Source organism: Mobula birostris, chromosome 12, assembly GCF_030028105.1.
Source record: "Mobula birostris isolate sMobBir1 chromosome 12, sMobBir1.hap1, whole genome shotgun sequence".
Classification (NCBI taxonomy): Eukaryota; Metazoa; Chordata; class Chondrichthyes; order Myliobatiformes; family Myliobatidae; genus Mobula; species Mobula birostris.
Genome location: NC_092381.1, coordinates 58996147 through 59015897, shown reverse-complemented (window position 1 = coordinate 59015897; position 19751 = coordinate 58996147). Strand labels below are relative to the sequence as shown.

Genomic DNA, 19751 nt, shown 5'->3' with positions numbered 1-19751 from the left:
AACACTACAGCCCAAAAACAGGCCCTTTAACCCAATAATGAAATTAGTAATCAAATACGCAACTAAACTAATACCTTCTGCCAATGCAATCTCCATATCATTCCATTTCCTGCATATTTGCCTGTCTAGGAGACTCTTAAAATACCTCTACCACCATCCGATTGAGAACATTCTAGGCAGCCAACGTTCCCAGTGTGTAAAATTGCCCTACACATCTGCTTTGAACTTCCCTCTCTCACCTTTCACATGCATGATTTCTAGTATTAGACAGTTCAACCCTGGGAAAAATATATTAGTCATCTATTCCATCTATGCCTCTCATAATCTTATAACCTTCTATGAGATCACCTTTCAGCCTCTGCTGTTCCAGAGAAGACAACCCAAGTTTGCTTAAACTTTCCTTATGGCTCAGACACAAAATGCTGGAGGAACTCAGCAGGCCAGGCAGCAAGTGGATGAACAGTCGACGTTTCGGGCAGAGACCCTTCTTTGGGACTGGGAAGGTAGGGGGAAGATCCCAGAATAACAAAGTGGGGGAGAAGGGGAAGGAAGCTAGCTGGAAGGTGATAGTCAAGTGTGTGGGAAAGGTAAAGGGCTGGAAAAAGAGGAATCTGATAGAAAAGGAGAGTGGACCATGGAAGAAAGGAAAGAAGGAAGTTAAATCCTTGCAAAGTGTCAGGCTCTAATGGTGCACCTGACAGCGTGCTGAAAATATGTGCTAATGAACTGGCGGGAGTGTTCAAGGACATCTTCAATCTCTCCCTGCTGCAGTTGGAGAATCCGTCTGCTTCAAAAGCGTGACAATCATATCAATGCCCAAGAAGGGTAGGGTGAGCTGCCTCAACAACTTTCGCCCAGTTGCACTCGTATCTGCTGTGATGAAGTGATTTGAGGCATTAGTCATGGCTAGAATCAACTCCTCCCTAAGCAAGGACCTGGACCCACTGTAATTTGCCTATTGCCACAATGGGTCTGCAGAGGATGGAATCTCACTGGGATTCCACTTGGCCTTGGATCACCTGGACAATAGCAATACCCATGTCAGGCTGCTACTTATTAATTACAGCTCAGTGTTCACCACCATCATACCCTCAATTCTAATCAACATGCTCCAAAACATGAGCCTCTGTACCTCCCTCTGCAACTAGATCCTGGATTTCCTCATCAGGAGACCACAGTCAGTGCAGATTGGAAGTAACATCTCCTCTTCACTAACAATCAACTGTTCCTTCATTGTAGCTGGGTCAAAATCATGGAATTCCCTCCCTCATAGCACTGTGGGTGTACCTGCACCTCAGGGACTGCAGCAGTTCAAGAAGGCAGCTCATCACCACCTTCTCAAGGGCAACTAGGGATGGGCAATAAATGCTGGCTTAGCTGATGAGGCCCACATCCCATAAATAAATTTTCAAAAAAATCCACACTTGTGCACCTCAGGATGCCAACTTAGTCCATGGCTCTACCCTCTCTACACCAATGATTGTGTGGCAAGGCACAACTCAAATGCCATCTATCAATTTCCCAATGTTGACAGAATTTCCAGTGGTGACAAGGAGGCATATAGGAGTGAGATGGATCAGCTTGTGAGTGCTGTCACAACAGCAACCTTGCATTCAATGTCAATTAAGACCAAAGAATTGATTGTGGACTTCAGGAAGGGGAAATTGAGGGGTCAGCAGTGGAATGCGTGAGCAGTTTCAAGTTTCTGCGTGTCAACATCTCTGAAGCCCTACCCTGGGCTCAACATATTGATGCAATTACAAAGACCGCATGTCAGCAGCTCTATTTTATTAGGACTTTGAAGAGAGTTGGTATGTTACCAAAAATTCTCGTAATTTCCTACAGATGTACCAAGGAGAACATTCTAACTGATTACATCTCCATTTAATATGGAGAGGCTGCTGCACAGGATCAGAAAAAAGCTTCAGAAAATTGTAAACTCAGCCATGCCATCATAGGCATCAGCTTCCCCAGCATTAAGGGCATCTTCAAAACGTAAAGCCTCAAAAAGGTGGAAATCATCATTAGGGACCGCTCTTACCTAGGACGTGCCCTCTTCCCATTGCTGCCATCAAAGTGGAGGTAAACGAGCCTGAAGACAGATGCTCAGCATTTTACGAACACGTTCTTCTCTACTATCAGATTTCTGAATGGACAATGAACCCAGGTACACTATCTGACTACTTTTTCCCTTTTTTGCACTACATTATATATTTCTTATTATAATTTAGTCTTTTTAAAATCATGTATTGCAATGTACTGCTATTGTTAATTAACATATTTAACAACATATGCCAGTGATTCTGCTAATATGATTCGATTTGCCCCACACAAAGCCATGCTGACTGTCCCTGACTAGTGCATGGTTTTCCAAATGCTCATAAATCCTAACTCTAAGAATCCTCTCCAATAACTCCCCTACCATCGAAACATAGAAAACCTACAGCACAATACAGGCCCTTTGGCCCACAATACTATGCTGAACATGTCCTTACTTTAGAAATTACCGAGGGTTACCCACAGCCCTCTATTTTTCTAAGCTCCATGTATCTATCCAGGAGTCTCTTAAAAGACCCTATAGTATCTGTCTCTACCAACATCGCCGGCAGCGCATTCCATGCACTTACCACTCTCTGCGTAGAAAACTTACCCCTGACATCTCCTCTGTACCTATTTCCAAACACCTTAAAACTGTGCCCTCTCGTGTTAGCCATTTCAGCCCTGGGAAAAAGTCTCTGTCTAGCCACTCAATCAATGCCTCTCATCATCTTATACACCTCTTATCAGGTCACCTCTTATCCTCTGTCACTGCAAGGAGAAAAGGCAGAGTTCACTCAACTCATTAATGAGAGTCTCACTCATCTATAGTTTACAGGATTACCCTTATTTCCCTTCTTGAATAATGGAACAACTTTAGCTTCTTGCCTGTCCTCTAGCGACTCACTTGTTGCTAGGGAGGACATGAAGATGAAAAGAAAGGAAACAACTTTCCTCAACTTTGAATACTTCTGGGCTATTTTCAAATAATTTACTCAATGAACATTTGAATCGGTAGACCATGCTACATAGACAATTGAAAGCTGTCTTAGATAACACTGATATTTCCTGATTTCCTTTTGGCATTGCCTAAAGCTATCATGCTGGCAAATGGGTGTAGCACCAGAGTGAGTCATATCTCTGCCATTCACATCAAGCAACATTAACATGTGCTTTTGGAGAAATTAGGGAAAAATAAACCCTGGAAAGCAATAATTATTTACAACTACAACACCTTTGCATTTCAGGTAGCAATAATCATGCCTAAGGACAACTACTTTGAGGATGACCACAAGAAACTGCAGAGATTTGTGACCAGAGCTCAGTATATCACAGAAACCAACCTCCCCTTCATGGATTTCTTGGTGCCTCAGTAAAGCAGCTGGCATCAAAGACCTTACTAACCCCAGACATTCTCTCTTCTCCCCCCTTCCTTCCAGCAGAAACCGCATCCCACCGTCTCAAGGACAGCATTGGGTGGCACATGGGTTTGGGTGATCCAGATGAAGGGTCTTGGTCTGAAACATTGACTTACTACGTTGCCCGAGTTCCTCCAGCTTTTTCCCGTGAGTTGCTCAGGAACAGTTTCTGCCCCCGTTGTTGTAAGACTACCGAATAATTTCCCAGTAGGTAAAAAAGACTCTTGACCTTACAATCTACTTCATTATGATCTTGCACCTTATTGTATACCTGCGCTGCACTTGACGTAGGTGCCTCAGACTGCTGAAGTGAGGGGTTAAAAATTTCAGTGAATTTTTCAGCCATTTGATCAGCACAGGTACCCAATATGGGCCAGATGGGTTCACCCTCCTGAAGGAAGGATACTCTCACGTCAGCCTCAGAGACTGAAATCACAGGGTCGTCAAGGGCTGTGGGAGTTTGTGAAGGTTCCTCCATGTGGTCTCGGCCTGAAACGTCGACTTCAGCTCTTCCTAGAGATGCTGCCTGGCCTGCTGCGTTCACCAGCAACTTTGATGTGTGTTGGTTGATAGAATGCATTAAGCTCATCTGCGAGTGACGCCTCGATGTCACCTATGTTGCTTAGTTTCACTTTGCCAAGCTTCTTTCAGTGATTCGAGTTTGATCCAGAGTTGCCACTTCTCACGTGAAACGGCTTTCCAGGGATCGAACCTGGATTTCTTGCGTCTTACTTGGTCACCAGACATGAATGCCACTAATCTGGCCCTCAGCAGATTGCAGGTCTCCTGTTTCATCTGGGGCTTCCGACTGGGGACATTCAACCACAACCGTTTCCATAAAGTCTGTGACAGCCACTGGGATTCATTCAGATCCCCTGATCAGTCCTTGAACACAGCCCAGTCCACCTACCTGGAGCAATCGCAATCCTATAGATGCTCCTCTGCCTCCTGTGACTGGGCCTAGGCATGGAATGGTTGGCATTCCTAATCATAGTGTAGCAGTGATAATGTGCTGGGACCACACCCCCTCCCCTCCCCACTCCCGGTGCTGCAGGTTATTTGTTGATGATAATTGAGCAGAGGTTTCTTCAAACAAGCCTGACTGAAGTCCCTCACTATGATATGACATGTGTTGGGGGTGGGCTGTTTCTTGTTTGGTGATGGCAGCATTATCTCGCATGCCTGATTAAAATTGGCTTTTGCCGATATGTTAACTCAAGAAAGGTAGGCAGTCATATGCAAGGGGTGAGGGGAGGGGTTAATTTCCAATGGGCGTGGCACATTACAAGACAAGGAGACGCTGATAGACTTTTGGATACTAAAGTAGTAGGGTTACGGTGCTATTGGAGGAGTCTGTCTCCAAAGTAAAAACAAAAATCAGCTATTACAGAAGGGTAAAACAGTCACAAAAACAAAGTAGCTTCTCCTAGCTCTATTTATGTTACACACTGCACTGTCATTACCAGGTTGTCCATTGTAGTATCAATATATTGCACTACCCACATTTAACCCAATGCATTACAACATTATACTTCAATTTCTTACTGTCACTCAACTCCTACTTCATTATTACGACCATTAAGAGGCTAATAAACACACAATTTCCTTTCCAGTGCATGGATCTGTGTTGGGGATAATTATGAGTTGTTTTTTTAAATTAACTAACAATTAACTAACCCAAGTCATGTTAATAAAATTTGACAAAGAAGAAGATACCAGGATGTGTGACAAAAAAAAAATCTCAATTAGGTAAGCTTTAAAGAACATGATAAAAGACAGATATTGAACGGAATTTCCAGAGATTGGGAACTCAGCAGTTGAAGGCACATTTGCCAGTGTGATATTGAAGACAGGCGTCAGAACTGGAGCAGTCCAGAGATCTGATGAGGTACCTAGAATAAAACAGGACACTGAAGTAGAGTGTCACTAAAACACAAAGATTTGAAAGGGAGAGTGAGGGATAGCTAGTATTGACTCATGTAAAATATAGGAAAATCGTACAGAACATGGATTCTACCTGTCTCCTGTTGACCAAACTCCATGGTATCAAATGTAAAAGTAACTCAGCTGTATCAATCTGTAAATAATGGGCCCACTATGGACCTGTTTTTGGTGCAGACTAGGGGGTCAAGAAAGACCGTGTGACAGGACCAATTTTCTTGCTGCATTTCGATTCTAAATTGATTCCTGCTGGATTCGAGTTATTCTGTAAGATCAACTGAAATCTGATCATTTTTTTTTCCAGCCCAACCTTAACTTACAGTAGGCGGACAAAATTCCAAGTCACTATTGATCCTTAATTGCAGTAAACAAGTATACCATGTACTAAACACCCAGACAGCAGCAACATCCCTGCCATACAACACAATCTCTTCCCCAAATCCCCATTCTTTGACAAACAAGGGTCTCCAAGGATGAGGCTGGTGGTTCAATATCTGTGTCCAGGTCAGGGACTAGAGCTTAGAGGTCCAATATCCAAGACTGAAAGACCTGGACCAAGGACTAGAGATTGCAGGCCCGTACTGAGATTACAGACCTGTCTGTGAGTGTGGGTAGGAAAGGGGCTTGCTTTGCTGTTGTTTGTTGTTCTGCTGAACACAGTAGTAGGCACATTATGTTGGTGCTGAAATTTGTGGGGACACACGCAGGCTGCTCCCAGCACATCCCTGGGTTGTGTTGGTTGTTAACACAAATGACACATTGCACTATGTGTTTTAATGTGCACGTGATAATAAATACAAATCTGAATCTGTATTTTCCCCAAATTTCACTTGGTGGTTTGCTCAGAGACATCAATGTGGTTTTTGGCTCAAATGGCTCATAGATCTTTACTTCACATTGTCTCCCCACCTTTCTGAAAGAGGTTACTTGGTAATGTATGATTCCTTAAGCAACAACCTTCAAAGATTATTCTGAATAAGTCTGGTGTTAAAATATCAGCTTTTAATAAATATTCACTCTTTTCATGTCTCACTTTAAGCACATCAACTTGCGTAAAAAGTCTTGGTCCCTGTGGCACATATTGTTTTGGGTTTTACGCCAGTCTTTCTACTCATTAATTTCACAGCTCAATGTGGATAACGACTGAACAGCAAATAAGAATTTCTGCTCCATTTCACCAACTTGCTGCAGAAAGAAACTGACAATAATTTAGCAGTCAGGAAACCTAAAGAGCATCTTAGACAAGAAGCAACACAGCAAAGCTTTCCTCATACGTACTGCACAAAGCAGCTTTTAGAAATACTTCACTTTCATTCCCATAATTCCCAGCTGTAAATGAGCAATGTTTGTGGTCTACATTCCCAAGATGTCAAGATGTGGCATCAAAAAGTTGGTGAAAATCAACATTCAGCAACTTAAAAAGAACTCAAAACTTCCATCGTTCTCTGCCTATTGCCCTGAGCAAGTAGATAAATGCACTAAGAGCCACAGAGATCAAGGTCTTCTGTTCAATTCTGAGCAGATTAGGGCTCTACCACAGCCCAAAATATGACAACTCCTTAACCATGCAATGCATAATTCACCTCTGGCCCAATAACCTCAAATATTCTCACTTAGCAGAGGTCACCGGATAATGATTTAGAACAACCTCTTCCTTCACAACACGGCGAAAAGAAAACCTCAAAATTTCTGTGATCAATTGTAAAATCCTGACAACCATCCCAGCTAAGATTAACATATGCTACACGCATAGAGAATAAAACTGCAGTTTCTAATCCTACCTGCCCCACAGGCTTCGAGACAAGCTTTATTAACTGAAAAACAATCTTCAATTTTTTTCACCCACTTCTGTACTGACTGATTTCTTGGACACTGCATAGCTGTAGGGTTTTTTAGATTGTCTTAGTGAGGTACTTACTATTAGGACAAGCACCAATCTTTCAGATTTTATTCTATAAAGATTTCCATACCATCCTCCTTGTATTTTATTTTTAGTTACTGTTGAGACTTTAAATGCCACTCAGCAAGAAGAGGAATGGGCATTTAGACTTGCTTGTCTGATCCTCTCGATCCTCTAGGCTGTACTGAAGGTTCCTGATTTGAATGCTCACTGGATAAACTCTTGAGCCTTGAGGGGAATCCTAAAGTGCTATTTAATTACAATGCAAATGTTTAACCAGAACCAAAAAACCGGTCATAGAGAGAGGAATATTTCTCATAAACTATAGCTACAACACTATCCAATGCATGCTATGTGTAATCATTAACAAAAGAAATTATTTATAGCGCAATTAACTTCTGCAGTTTTTTGATCATCTGATTGGGAAAAAAAGAGTGCACTGCACACTGAAATAGGCTCAGCAGGTGGCAGAGCAGCTCAGAAATGGGGGTGCTTTTCATTTCCTATTATATGGCTCCCTGTAGATCAAGAACTAAACGATGCAAGGCATACTTTAAAAAAAAACATTCCTAGTGGAAGAATTGTGTGCAGATATTCCAAGCACATTTTTGAATTATAAAATATTGAATCGCTCAATCTTCTTTTCCAAAGTATCTCCCCACTTCTCTCAGGTTTTGGATTCTTGCTGGTCAGGAAACGTCCAAGTGCCAGAGCTTCCTGAGATTTCCAAGCTAACTATATGGCTGCAAGATTTTCAAATCACAAAGAGCATTACATCCAATCAAGATCCTATTCTCAGATTTGTAGCTATTAATTAGACAACAGTTTATCTTAGTAAATACTAGAAAATGCGTAACACAGGGATAAAGTGTGATGAACATTACACATCCATCTTTAGTTCCTAATTATCTGTCTGTAATAAGTCAATTACTTGTTCAAAGGTTTAAATTTTTAATTTCCCCAATGGCTGAAAGGGTAATTGCATTGATAAGTTTAAAAATGAACCACATGAACCACATAAGGCCCAATGTGTTAAAAAGCAGAGCTCTACAAAACGGACCTTGGTAAATGAGATGTGCAAAAATAAACCTAAGCCTCTGTTTTTTTTTGTTAGTCTATGTATTACTGGATAGCATGTACAGACATCAGACGCATCTCTCTTAGTTTAATGGGAAAGTGGAAGAGATGTAGTACAGGAAAGTGGTCCTTTAAGAGCCAGAATCAGATTTATTACCACTGACGTAGAATGCGAAATCTGTCGTATTGTGGCAGCAGAAACTGCAAAGACATGAAATACCTTGAAATTAAGAAAATAAATAAATAATGTAAAGGAAAGGAATCATGTGGTAGCATTCATGGACCAACCAGAAATCTGATGGCGGAGAGGAAAAAGCTGTTCCTAAAATGTTGAGTACGAATCTTCTTGTACCTCTGCCCCAACGGCATTAACAACAAGAGGACATAACCTGGATGGCGAGAGTCCTTAATGATGGACAAGCACTATTTCTTGAAGATGTCCGCAATGGGGGGGGGGGGGGAAGAGAGTTGCACCCATGACACAGCTGGCTGAGTGCACAGCCGTCTGTAGCTTCTTGCAATCTTGCACATTGAAGGCTCCAAACTAGGCCTTGAAGTAACCAGTCAGAATGTTTTCTCTTGACATCTATAGAAATTTGCAAGAATCTTTGGTGCCATTGCGAATCTCCTCACACTACATCATTCTATTGAGCCCAGAACATCCTCTGAGATGATGACATCCAGGAACTTGAAGCTGCTCATATTATCCATTGCTGACCCCAAATGAAGACCGATGCATGTTCTGCTGAATTCCTCTTCCTGATGTCCACAATTAGTTCCTTGGTCTCACTAATGTTGACTGTGAGGTTAATGTTGCAACACCACTTAACCAACTGATCTATCTCACTCTTGTAAGCCTCATCAACACCATCTGGGATCCTAAATAGTTGTGGCATCTTCATATTTATAGATGGTGTGAGTTGTGCTTGGGCCACAATGTCATGAGTCTAAAGAGGGTAGAGCAGTGGGCTGAACACATATCCTTGAAATGCACCTCTGTTGACAGTGACCAAGGAGATGTTATTTTGATCTGTTCCGACTGTGGTCTCTCAATAAGAAAGTTGAGGATCCAGTTGCAGAGGGAGGTAAAAAGGAACAGGGTGTGAAGTTTGATTATAAGCACTGAGGAAATTAAGGTTTTAAATGCCGAGTTGTAATCAAAAAACAGTAGCCTTACATGTGTCTTGTGGTTGTCTAGGAGCCAATGACATTGCATCTGTTCTAGACCTGTTGTGGCAGTAGTGAATTGCAGCAGGTCCAAATCATCGTTCAGGTAGGAGTTAATTCAAGCCATGACCACCTTCTCAAAGCACTTCAGTGGGGAGGATGTGAGAGCTACCAGGTGATAGTCATTGAGGCAGCTCTTCTTAGGCACTGATTGGACAAAGATTGTTGCCCTCTTGAAGCAGGAGGAACTTTAGACTGCACCAATGAGTAGTTCAAGATGTCCTCGAATAATCCAGTCAGTTGACCAGCACAGGTTTTAAGTACTCAGCCAGGTACACTGTGGGGGCCTGATGCCTTCTGAAGAACATTCTGACTCTGAGATAGATAATCATAGCAGAAAATACTGCAAACTGACAAAGTGTCTTCAAACCAAATGATTAATTCTGCTCCTCTTTCTAGAGTTTTGCCTGTTCAGCACTTTGTTTTTTATTTCAGATCTCCAGCATCTGGAGTTACAATGGTTTTCACTGAGGATTGTTTTTGTTTCTCCCACCACTTGTAGCATGTTCTTGAATCATCTGCTAATGGGAAAAGCTATCTAATCTATCCAAATATGCCTTGATCCAACATATTTCTATCAAATCCTTTTTAATGCTGTTTGTTGCAAAGAAGGCAATACCAATTTCTCTATCTAATGAAATCATTTTTGTAAATCTTCCTGAAACGTTTTAGGATCTTATGAAACAATTTTATAAAGAATCCTGTCTGTACCCTATGCATATATTTATGAAGTTTCCTTGCCTTTGAACCCAGAATCCTATATATTTACTAACTACTCTCTCAAAGTGCTCTGTAACTTTCAACAATCTATACAGGTTATCTGTGCAAGTTCCTTCAGTTCCTGTAAATTCTTTAGTACTACACTAGTCTATTTTGCCTCTTCCATTATTTATAAAAAAATTCATCACTTCTGCCACTAGTTTGCACATTGTCTCATCCTATTATGCTCCATAATGTTCACCCCTCGTTTTGACCCATCTGCAATTTCTTCTCTGTATATCTGAGCTTCTTCCCACCTCACACCACCATCATCTCTGATAAAAATATTTATCACAACTCTGCTTTTATCCAAAGCCAAATTTCTTATCCATGATCATAAGCTGCAATTTTTGCTAATCAGCATTTCACATACAATTGTTGACAAACATCTTCAAAAAATCCAAAGAGTTGAAATTTACTTCATTCCCTTCATTAATTCGTTTCACCAAAAGATTCAATCAGGTTTGACAAATACAAATTGCCTTCATTGCATCAGTGCTGGCTCTCCATATTAACTTCTATTACAAATGCCTTATATTTTCATCTCTCTGGTTACTGTTTCCAACAACTTCTTTGTACCAAAGTTGAATTAACTGTCCTCCAATTGCTAGGTGTGTGGGCACGTGGCCAAGTGGTTAAGGCATTGGACTACCGACCTGAAGGTCGTGAGTTCGAGCCCCAGCCGAGGCAACGTGTTGAGCAAGGCACTTAATCACACATTGCTCTGCGACGACACTGGTGCCAAGCTGTACGAGTCCTAATGCCCTTCCCTTGGACAACATTGGTGTCGTGAAGAGGGGAGACTTGCAGCATGGGCAACTGCTGGTCTTCCATACAACCTTGCCCAGGCCTGCGCCCTGGAGAGTGAAGACTTGGTCTCGCAAGACTAAAGGATGTCTTTATTATATTAATTGCTACTTAAGATCAACTTGTTCTTTCTTGTAAAATTGCATATAATGCATTTGTTTTTCCCCCTGTGAACACTGCTGCTTTGATGCTATGTGCCTGTGATGTTGCTGTAAGTTTTTCATTGCACCTGTGCACATAACAAAAAACTCAGCTTTGATGACCCTGTATCCCTCTCCGAACAAAAACGTCTGCTGTTTTCCACTCCACTCCACCTCCCACCACCCCACTTCTGTTGGTGACTGAAACATTCCATTGGGCCAAGTGGCTTGTAAAATAATTCTCCTGGTACGCATCTGATTTTTGCTTCATAATTTTTTTGAACTTTTGGTTCCACTTTAGCCCAGCCAGATCTCCTCCCACTGAACTTAGCTCTATTCTAATTAAGTAGTTCTATTTTAGTTCAAACAAACTTCCTGCATGACATACTGCATTGGCATCGGGCCAACTGAGCAGCTTCATTCAGGAATGGAAGAGGGATGGGCAATTGGCTGGCCCTATAACTTCTTTACATCTAAGGCAACCATCCAAGAACCAAAATGGTGATGTTTCCACTGGTCTACCCTCTTTGATAACAGCCTGTCAAAGCCAGTTAATATATCCGCTACTGAGGTTGAATCATTACAATGAAAAATCTTGCTGGGACCTAATTTCTGAGTATCGAAACGTGTTTGCAATTCACGAAAATATTGCTTAGAAGGATGAACACACAAAAAAAATGTAGAATACAAACTATAAATTCCACATAATTCACATGCAAAGCAAGCTTTTCTAGCTAATGCAATTTACATAATTAGAGCTGTTGCAATTAGAGTTTATAAAACCCAAGAGCCGGGATTCCATATGTTTAGCTACAAATATACATATTCCAGTAGCTGACTTTTTCTTCTGGCTCTGCCATCGACATGTCTTCTATATTTAATGATATAAAAACCTAGCACTGTCTCAAGGATGTCAAGAATGAAAATAGTAGGATCAAAGCAGTTTAAGAAGGTGTGAAAGTCTGAGTCAAAGTAACATATTTATGAGTATTTAGGAAAATAAAATTTTGTATTCCACCAGTGCTGCTATGTCTAAATCTCTGGATGTATTAATTTCAATGGTTATTAAACTGTTTGGGATGGGTGTGAAGGAGGGCTCATGTTATCTCAGGTTTGTGAACAGATTAACATACTAATGGGTAGATGGAATCGAGGGATGAGAGCAATAGGAAATTACAGATTACCTACCATATTTAGATTTATCTCAAAAATAAACAGCATTCAGAGAGAAAAGAAGATTTAAAGAAAGGGAAAGGGACACGTGCATTTCAAAAATATTTAGAACCCTACATTTTTCTTCTCGTTCCAAAGAGCATTCTCACGTTGACAAAAAAGGTTGGCAACGTTTTTATTTGCCTCTAAACATTGTACAAATTACAAGATTATTCCCGCGGGCCAACGCAGATTTAAAGGAGGAAGAAAAGAGGAGGAGGATTGCAGTTAAAATATAACATCCTCCTTTAAAAAGTAGATATCCGAACAAAGGCCAGGGATCTCCTTGTCAGATCTTTGTCTTTTTTTTCGCATGGAAAAATTACTCATTGCACTATAGATCTGCACCCCCCCCCCCACACCACCCACCTTGCCACATCTAATAAGGGCAGATTCTCATGCCTATAAACCATGCCCCTTTTGTGCCTCGGGCCGCTGTCCCAATCAATGGTGTGTAGGAATCGCGCAGTCACAGCGGAGGGGGCTGCGCTGCACCCCCCCCCCCGAAATACGAACTGAGATCAACCTTGTTCTAACTCATTGAGATAACTAGCTGGGGAATTAGTCCCGAGGCAGTATTGACGGCGGGGGGGCTGCCATCAACAGAACACTCAAAAGCACATTAAGGGAAGTGGGAATTTAGGGAATGCCTAATATAATCCCCTGCCATTCCCACCGCGGCTAAATCCAGTCTTTTCCAAGGTCTCCCGGTTCCCTCCTAACCCCGCAGTGCCTTCAGAACGTCCTCAAAAATATCCTGGTTTCTGTTAGACCATACACAGCTTGCCTCGATCGCGATTCAAAGCACTGAAGTGCAGCCAAAAAAGTTCCGAAACTCCACTGGAGTGGCACTGAACAAAAGAAAACTTCCAAAACTTACGATGTTTAAAAGCAATTAAGTGTTAATTTTTAAAGCGAATTTTTGAAGAGCTTTTAAATAAAAAGGCGCATTTTAATTATCAATTTTGCGTTCTAAATTTTGAGTTAGTTTCAAAACGAAATAAAAATCAGCGCAATCCACTCGCGCCGGTTTCAGCCCTCTTCATACAGGCGTAACTAAAATTCGACGGATAAACTTTCTAAGGTTTGGCTTCACCACCCCACCCCACACCGCGAATTATCATCTCATACTGCCATTAATTTTCTTCAAGAAGACAATAATGCCAAATCGAGTTTAAAGGTTTACAATATTGCCTCTTGCCTTCCCTCGCCGCCTTGTCGCCATGCTTCAATTTGCCCTTTTTAAAAAGTAGTTGATACTGAAAGTAGGCCAAAAGTTTTCTTCCACTTTACGCACTAGACTGAACCGCTACAAAGAGCCCATGCAGTTCCTCTCTCCCCAAGTACAAAGGCAGGACTAATTAGATCATAGTACGTTGCTACCGATACTGTAATAAATAGCTAACAAAAGAAAACGACAAGCAGAAGCCACTTACCGATCAAACCTCCTACCAGAAAGGAAATTACTTGGAAAACCAGCAAAATCCCTCCAACAATGCACAGCTTCTTGGTGCTCATATTTTCTATAATTGCGCCTGCCATCTTTTATTATCTTGTTTTCACTCTTTTCGGCCCGTAACAGTAACTAATTGAATTAGAGTCAATTTAATCAAAGCAAAGATCTTGTCGCAGCTCCAGTGTCGGGAGCTGTGATTCTGCGAGCGAGCTCGCGCTCTCTCTCTCTTTCTTCCTTCAAGCTTTTTTTAAAGGGGCGCTGTGGGAAACCAACAATACACATACAAAAAATCAATCACATGACTTGCCAGATTCCGAATCCTATTTAGCCTATTGCTACAGTATAAGCCACGTGTGTGTCGATTGATAAAATTCAATGTATTTCCAATTTAAAGACTCATTAGCCTGCAAATATGGAAGTCTGGTCAAGTCTACCGTGGTCTGGAGAAGTGATGCTGCCGGACACTTTAAGAACTATTAATGACCTGAATTTAGAAAAGAAATAATTCATTGTGGAGTACATATTTCTAATCTTTCTTCTGGGATTTCTGCTGTAAAATCCACATTTTGAAAGGTGTACTTTAGAGCTAGGGCAGGATCCAAGCCCTGACTGTTGAATTATCAGCCACTTTGCAAATTGATTATTATTATTGTCACATGTACCTAGGTACAGTGAAAAGCTTATCTTGCACATTGTTCACGCAGATCAATTCCTTACGCAGTGCATTGAGGTAGTTACAAGGGAAAACGAATGGCATTTCCACTGTTACAGGGAAAGTGCAGTGCAGGTAACCAATAAGGTGCAAGCTGGTAATGATTGTGAGATCGAGGGTCCATTTTAGCATAGTAGGGAACCATTCATTATAAGGGCAGGGTGGAAGCTGCCTTTGAGACTGCTGGTTTGGGCTTTTGTATCTTCTTCCTGATGGAAGATGGGAGAAGAGAGCTTGACCAGGATCTTTTGTTTTATTATGCTGGCTGTGTTACTGAGACAGCGAGAACCATAGGCAAAGTCCAAAGAATCTGTCACACACAGGGGTGCTCTGACCATACACACACAAGCATGCAGATTTACACAGAAGTAGATGAACGCATACTCTTCATCTTCTCTTCTTCCATTACCAGCCTCACCACCCTTTTCCCTTTCCTGTACTCCTCCCTCAGTCTCCCTTCTTTCCTCAGTCCCCTTCCTCTCAACTTTTTCTTCCCTCTTAACTTCCTACACCTGTCCTGTCCTATTGTAGTCTACCACTATTCTTCCCCCACCCCGACCCTACAGGGGCTGGCCGTTCACTCCCCCCCCCCCAAAGGTAAAGCCAATTCCTAGTCAGTCGGCCTCTCTCGGGCTGCTCCTCACTTGCCATTCACCCTCACACTTCAGTCAAGGGAGTGGTGTTGCTTGAGGTCTGCAGTCAAGTGTAGCCACCCCACACCGCTCCCAAGAAGCTTTGGGAAAGTCTTCAGCCACTGACCTAATGTTCAAAATGGCTACAAATCATGGCCACCCAGTTAACGGCTCCCTGCTCACACATTGCCAACTTCTAGAGATTTCACTGAAGGAGCCAGCGATGATTTGGAGCACAGCCTCTGAGTGTTACACAAACACCAGCACTAGGTCCTTTTTCAACACAGGCATTGCCTGTATACTGGAAATCAATGACATTTTGATTGAAAATTTGATTCGAGAAAGAAGTTGGCAAAGGTGGAACAAATTCTCTTTCACCCAATATATTTGTTAGGGGTGAATTACAAAATTCCAGTGGAGGAAAATAGGATGATTGGTGTAACGAGGCACCTTGCTTCACAATGGTCTGAACCAGGACAGGGACTATGGTAAGGATCGCAGGTTTCATTCAGCATAGTAACATACCTGAGGACGGCCCACCTTGAGAAGTTTTCTTCATAATCACTCCCCTCCCGACACCGAGCTAAAGGCTTCTGCAAGATTTTAAGAAGGTCAGTAGCAAATGATCTGGGTATCATTGGCGAGGCCAACATTAATTGTGCAACCTCGTCCCACTCCCTGGAGTGACTTGCTTGGCCATTTTAAGACTCAACCACAACAACCATCCGGTGTCATACACAGGGCAGGAGAGGAGGCCGATTTTCTCACTTTAGTGAATTTTACAACAATGGGGTAGTTTAAATCCAGCCCTCTGGATTACTTGTCAGTTTAACTGCTCTGCCACCACCTCAACCACTTTATAATTTTCTCTGATGTTGTAATCATGACCATCTTTAAAGAGACAAGTCTGTATTACTTATGGAGTAATCTCCCTCCTTAATACCACAGGGTAAATCATTGGAAAACTTCCTCTCAACCAGGTTCTCCCAGAGATGCAAAGTGGACTCTGTCCTTTAAGAGACACAATGGACATGAACTTCACTACACAGCAAAGCCATTTAAGTACATTCAAAATATAACTATTACTGTTATGATTAACTCAATGGTCAACATCTGCACTTCAAGTCTAAGAGTAGAAGTGGGTTAAAGCCCGGATATGTATTCCTTTCTGCAAAATAATGCAACAGAATCTTCACATCCACCAAAGAGGGCTGGCTAGCTCTAGTAGTGGTGTTTCATCCAAAGGATATCACCTCTGTCTGAACAGTCCTCACTTATTCCTGAAATATGTTCTAAATCACTAGAATTGGACAGTTACCATCTGAGACTGGCTGGGAAGCTAACATGGAACCACAATATCTCCTTCCTCTTTAACTTCATTACATTGTTTATGCTTTAACTTGCTACTGACACTTATTTCACAGAATGTATCTGGAGGGCTCCGCAGTAGGTCTCTGAGCAAACATTAAAAGAACTGCGACAAACAAACCAGAAGTCAGTCACGTGGTTGAGGTTACTTATTTCATGTAGAAGAGTAATATAGAGTTGATATGAGCAAAGGAGCTTGGGTGAAGAAAATCCATGTGGGGTCTCACCTTACTTGCTATCCAGTGACATTTTCCCAACAAAATGCCAAACGCAAAAGCACATGGGTTTACAATAAGAGGTAAGAGATTTAGGGGCGATAGAAGGATAAGATTTTATCAACAGGCTGGTTGAAATCACTGCCTGACGTGGTGGTACGCTCACAACATTTACTACCTAGTGCTTGAATCCCCAAGAGCTGGAAGGCAATGGACCTTGTGTTGGTAAATGGGATTAGTATAGAGACTTGATGGTTGGCTTAGACATGGTGTGGTGAAGGTTCCCCCCCCACCATGGTATATGATTGCACATGAAGCAGGCACTGGTGGCGATTGATGGAGAATATATATGACAGTAATCAGTAGTATACAGGAGTCACTAGAAGACAATGTGTACATCTGTCCGTGTTGGTGAATGTATACAACTGCAAATGATGATGAATGTGTACGATTGCCACTAAGGGCGAAGCCATTCAACTGCCAACTATGGTGATTGTATATAATTGTCACCAGTGGCGAGTATGAATGATTGACACGGCAAAAACTTTTACAACTGTGACAGAGAGTGAATGCATACAACTGCTACCAATGGTAAACACAATGAATCCTGATAGTGAAGTGTATAATGGACCAAGTGGTGAACGGATGTAACTGACTGCGAAAGGTTAATATTGTATGTATAACTACCAAGGATGTTGGATGTGCACAACTGCCACTGAAGTTGAATTTGTTTGATGCTACAACTTTTCATGATGGTGAAAGAACAGTGATTGTGCACAACTGCCAATGGACTTAGCTGTTACTCCCAACACGAAGGTATTGGCAACTGATGCACAGCCAGAAAAAAATTGAAAATTATGATCACTACTTCGGGAACAGATCAATTGCATATTGTGCTTGGATTGAGAAATGCTGCTCCCAACATAACTGGGTCAAATTCCTAAAGAATTGGCCACCAGAATAGCTCAATAAAAAGGGAGTAAGAATGGTCCTAGACGTAGTTCTGAGTAGATTAATCGCACGCCACAAAGATTTAAAACAGAGCCATTGACAAGATTCTTCTGGGAGCTGCAAATTGAACAAGAAGACCATGCAAAACACTCAGACTGTAACTTCAGTGCTGTTTCTTTTCTATAGATGACATTTAACCTGCTTTTTCCATTTCATTTCAAACAAAACACTTGTCTAGACTTATGGAGATGATGTGACTCAAGCAGATTATTTGGAGTAGCGCTACTGATAATTTATTTTGTCATCATGATCGATGTGCTTTCAGACTCTGCAGATTATTACATTTGAAGCAACACTGAAAGTTTCTCAGTGATTTAGCAAGTGAATTAATGAGTCATACTGACCATGAAGGTCTCAGTCTTTCTAAATCCTTTATCATTGATTACCTTAGTGTATTAATTGGTCAGCCCAAAAGGTGCAAACCAACAAGATTCCACATTCATTTTGCAGCTTATGCTGACCTAACTGCTATCAACTATGCTACTGGAAATATAACAAATGCTTCAGGAGCAAATGGTGAGGGTGAATTAATCAGAAAAAATTCAGTGATGGAAAAAATATTATTTTATTCTCTAAGTAGAATTTTTGAAGATCTTCAGCTTAAAATTACGCCTTTATAGCCATTTGCTCCATTCATGTTTACTGAATTGGCAGAATGACAATTTTATTTTCCTTTTATAAAATTTTATGCCCATTTACCTTTAGATCATTAGCCTGACATGCCAAGATGCAGTGCCATGAGTATTCAGGACTAACGTAGCTCTTCCCAAATGGACATTCTTCATAGGTGAACCCAGAAAGCAGGGCACTTAATTAACTCAGTTTCCTGTTGCATTGCAACTGGACTTTCAACTTCCTCACTTTCAGGCTCCAGTCAGTTCAGGTGGGCAACAACACCTCCTCCACAATCATCATCAGCAAGAGTACAGGAGTCTCAGGTTCAGAAACAGGTATTACCCCTCAACTATCAAGCTCTTGAACTACAGGGGATAACTTCACTCAGCCCAACACTGAACTGCTCCCACAACCCATGGAATCACTTTTGTGGATTTTTCATCTCATGTTCTCAATATTTATTGCTTATTTATTTATTATTATATATATTTTTTCATTTCTACATTTGTACAGTTTACTATCTTTTGCACATTGGCATTTGTCCATCTTGTGCGCAGTTTCTCACTGATCCTATTGTGTTTCTTTGTATTTGCTGAGAATGTCCACAAGAAAATGTATCTCAGGTTAGTATATGGTGACATATATGTACGTTGATAATAAATTTCCATTGAACTTTGAATTTTGATTTTGAGCTGTGTTACTATGTATGCAGGAGAGTGCCCAATATCTCTGAAGCTGACCTCCCATCCCTCAATATGTGGCAATCTCTGCCCAAATGCATTTAAGCCTTACTGATGAGCCAAACGATTGCTCAAGCCTGCAAGAGGTATCTGGTGAAGATGTGCTCTTGTACATACAATCCAGAGTATAATGATACGCCATGCTATCATACAAAATGTGAGACAGCAAACAATTGACTGCACTGAGGGGCCTGTTTTATGCCTAAAAAACTCTCTGCATCAATGGCTCAGCCCACAGCATCAGCTATACAGCAAACGTGGAGCTGATGGAGGAGGGATAGAAGGATGAGGAGTAGGATGAGTAGGAAGAGGAAAGGAGCAATCAAACTAGAGAGACGATATCTGGCCATGTTGCCCATGAAGAACTCATATAATTGAAAGAATCCAATCACAGCCACAGTTTTGTGTTTACCAGAAATCCCAAACATTCCTTGTTGTTGAACATCAGTTTTCATTTAGCCATAAAGAACAAATATCAAAAAAA

General features: G+C 41.4%; 1 protein-coding gene across 3 annotated transcripts in view; it reads right to left on the bottom strand.

Moving 5' to 3' along the window:
• wls (Wnt ligand secretion mediator) overlaps window positions 1-14228 on the bottom strand; it is a 69369-nt gene extending 55141 nt beyond the window's left edge. For all 3 annotated transcript variants that reach the window (XM_072273846.1, XM_072273847.1, XM_072273848.1), the window contains exon 1: window positions 13955-14228. In XM_072273846.1, the coding sequence (XP_072129947.1) occupies window positions 13955-14060 (106 nt within the window). In that variant the 5' untranslated portion in view covers window positions 14061-14228. The remainder of the gene's footprint in view (window positions 1-13954) is intronic.
• Between the last annotated feature and the right edge of the window lie 5523 nt (window positions 14229-19751).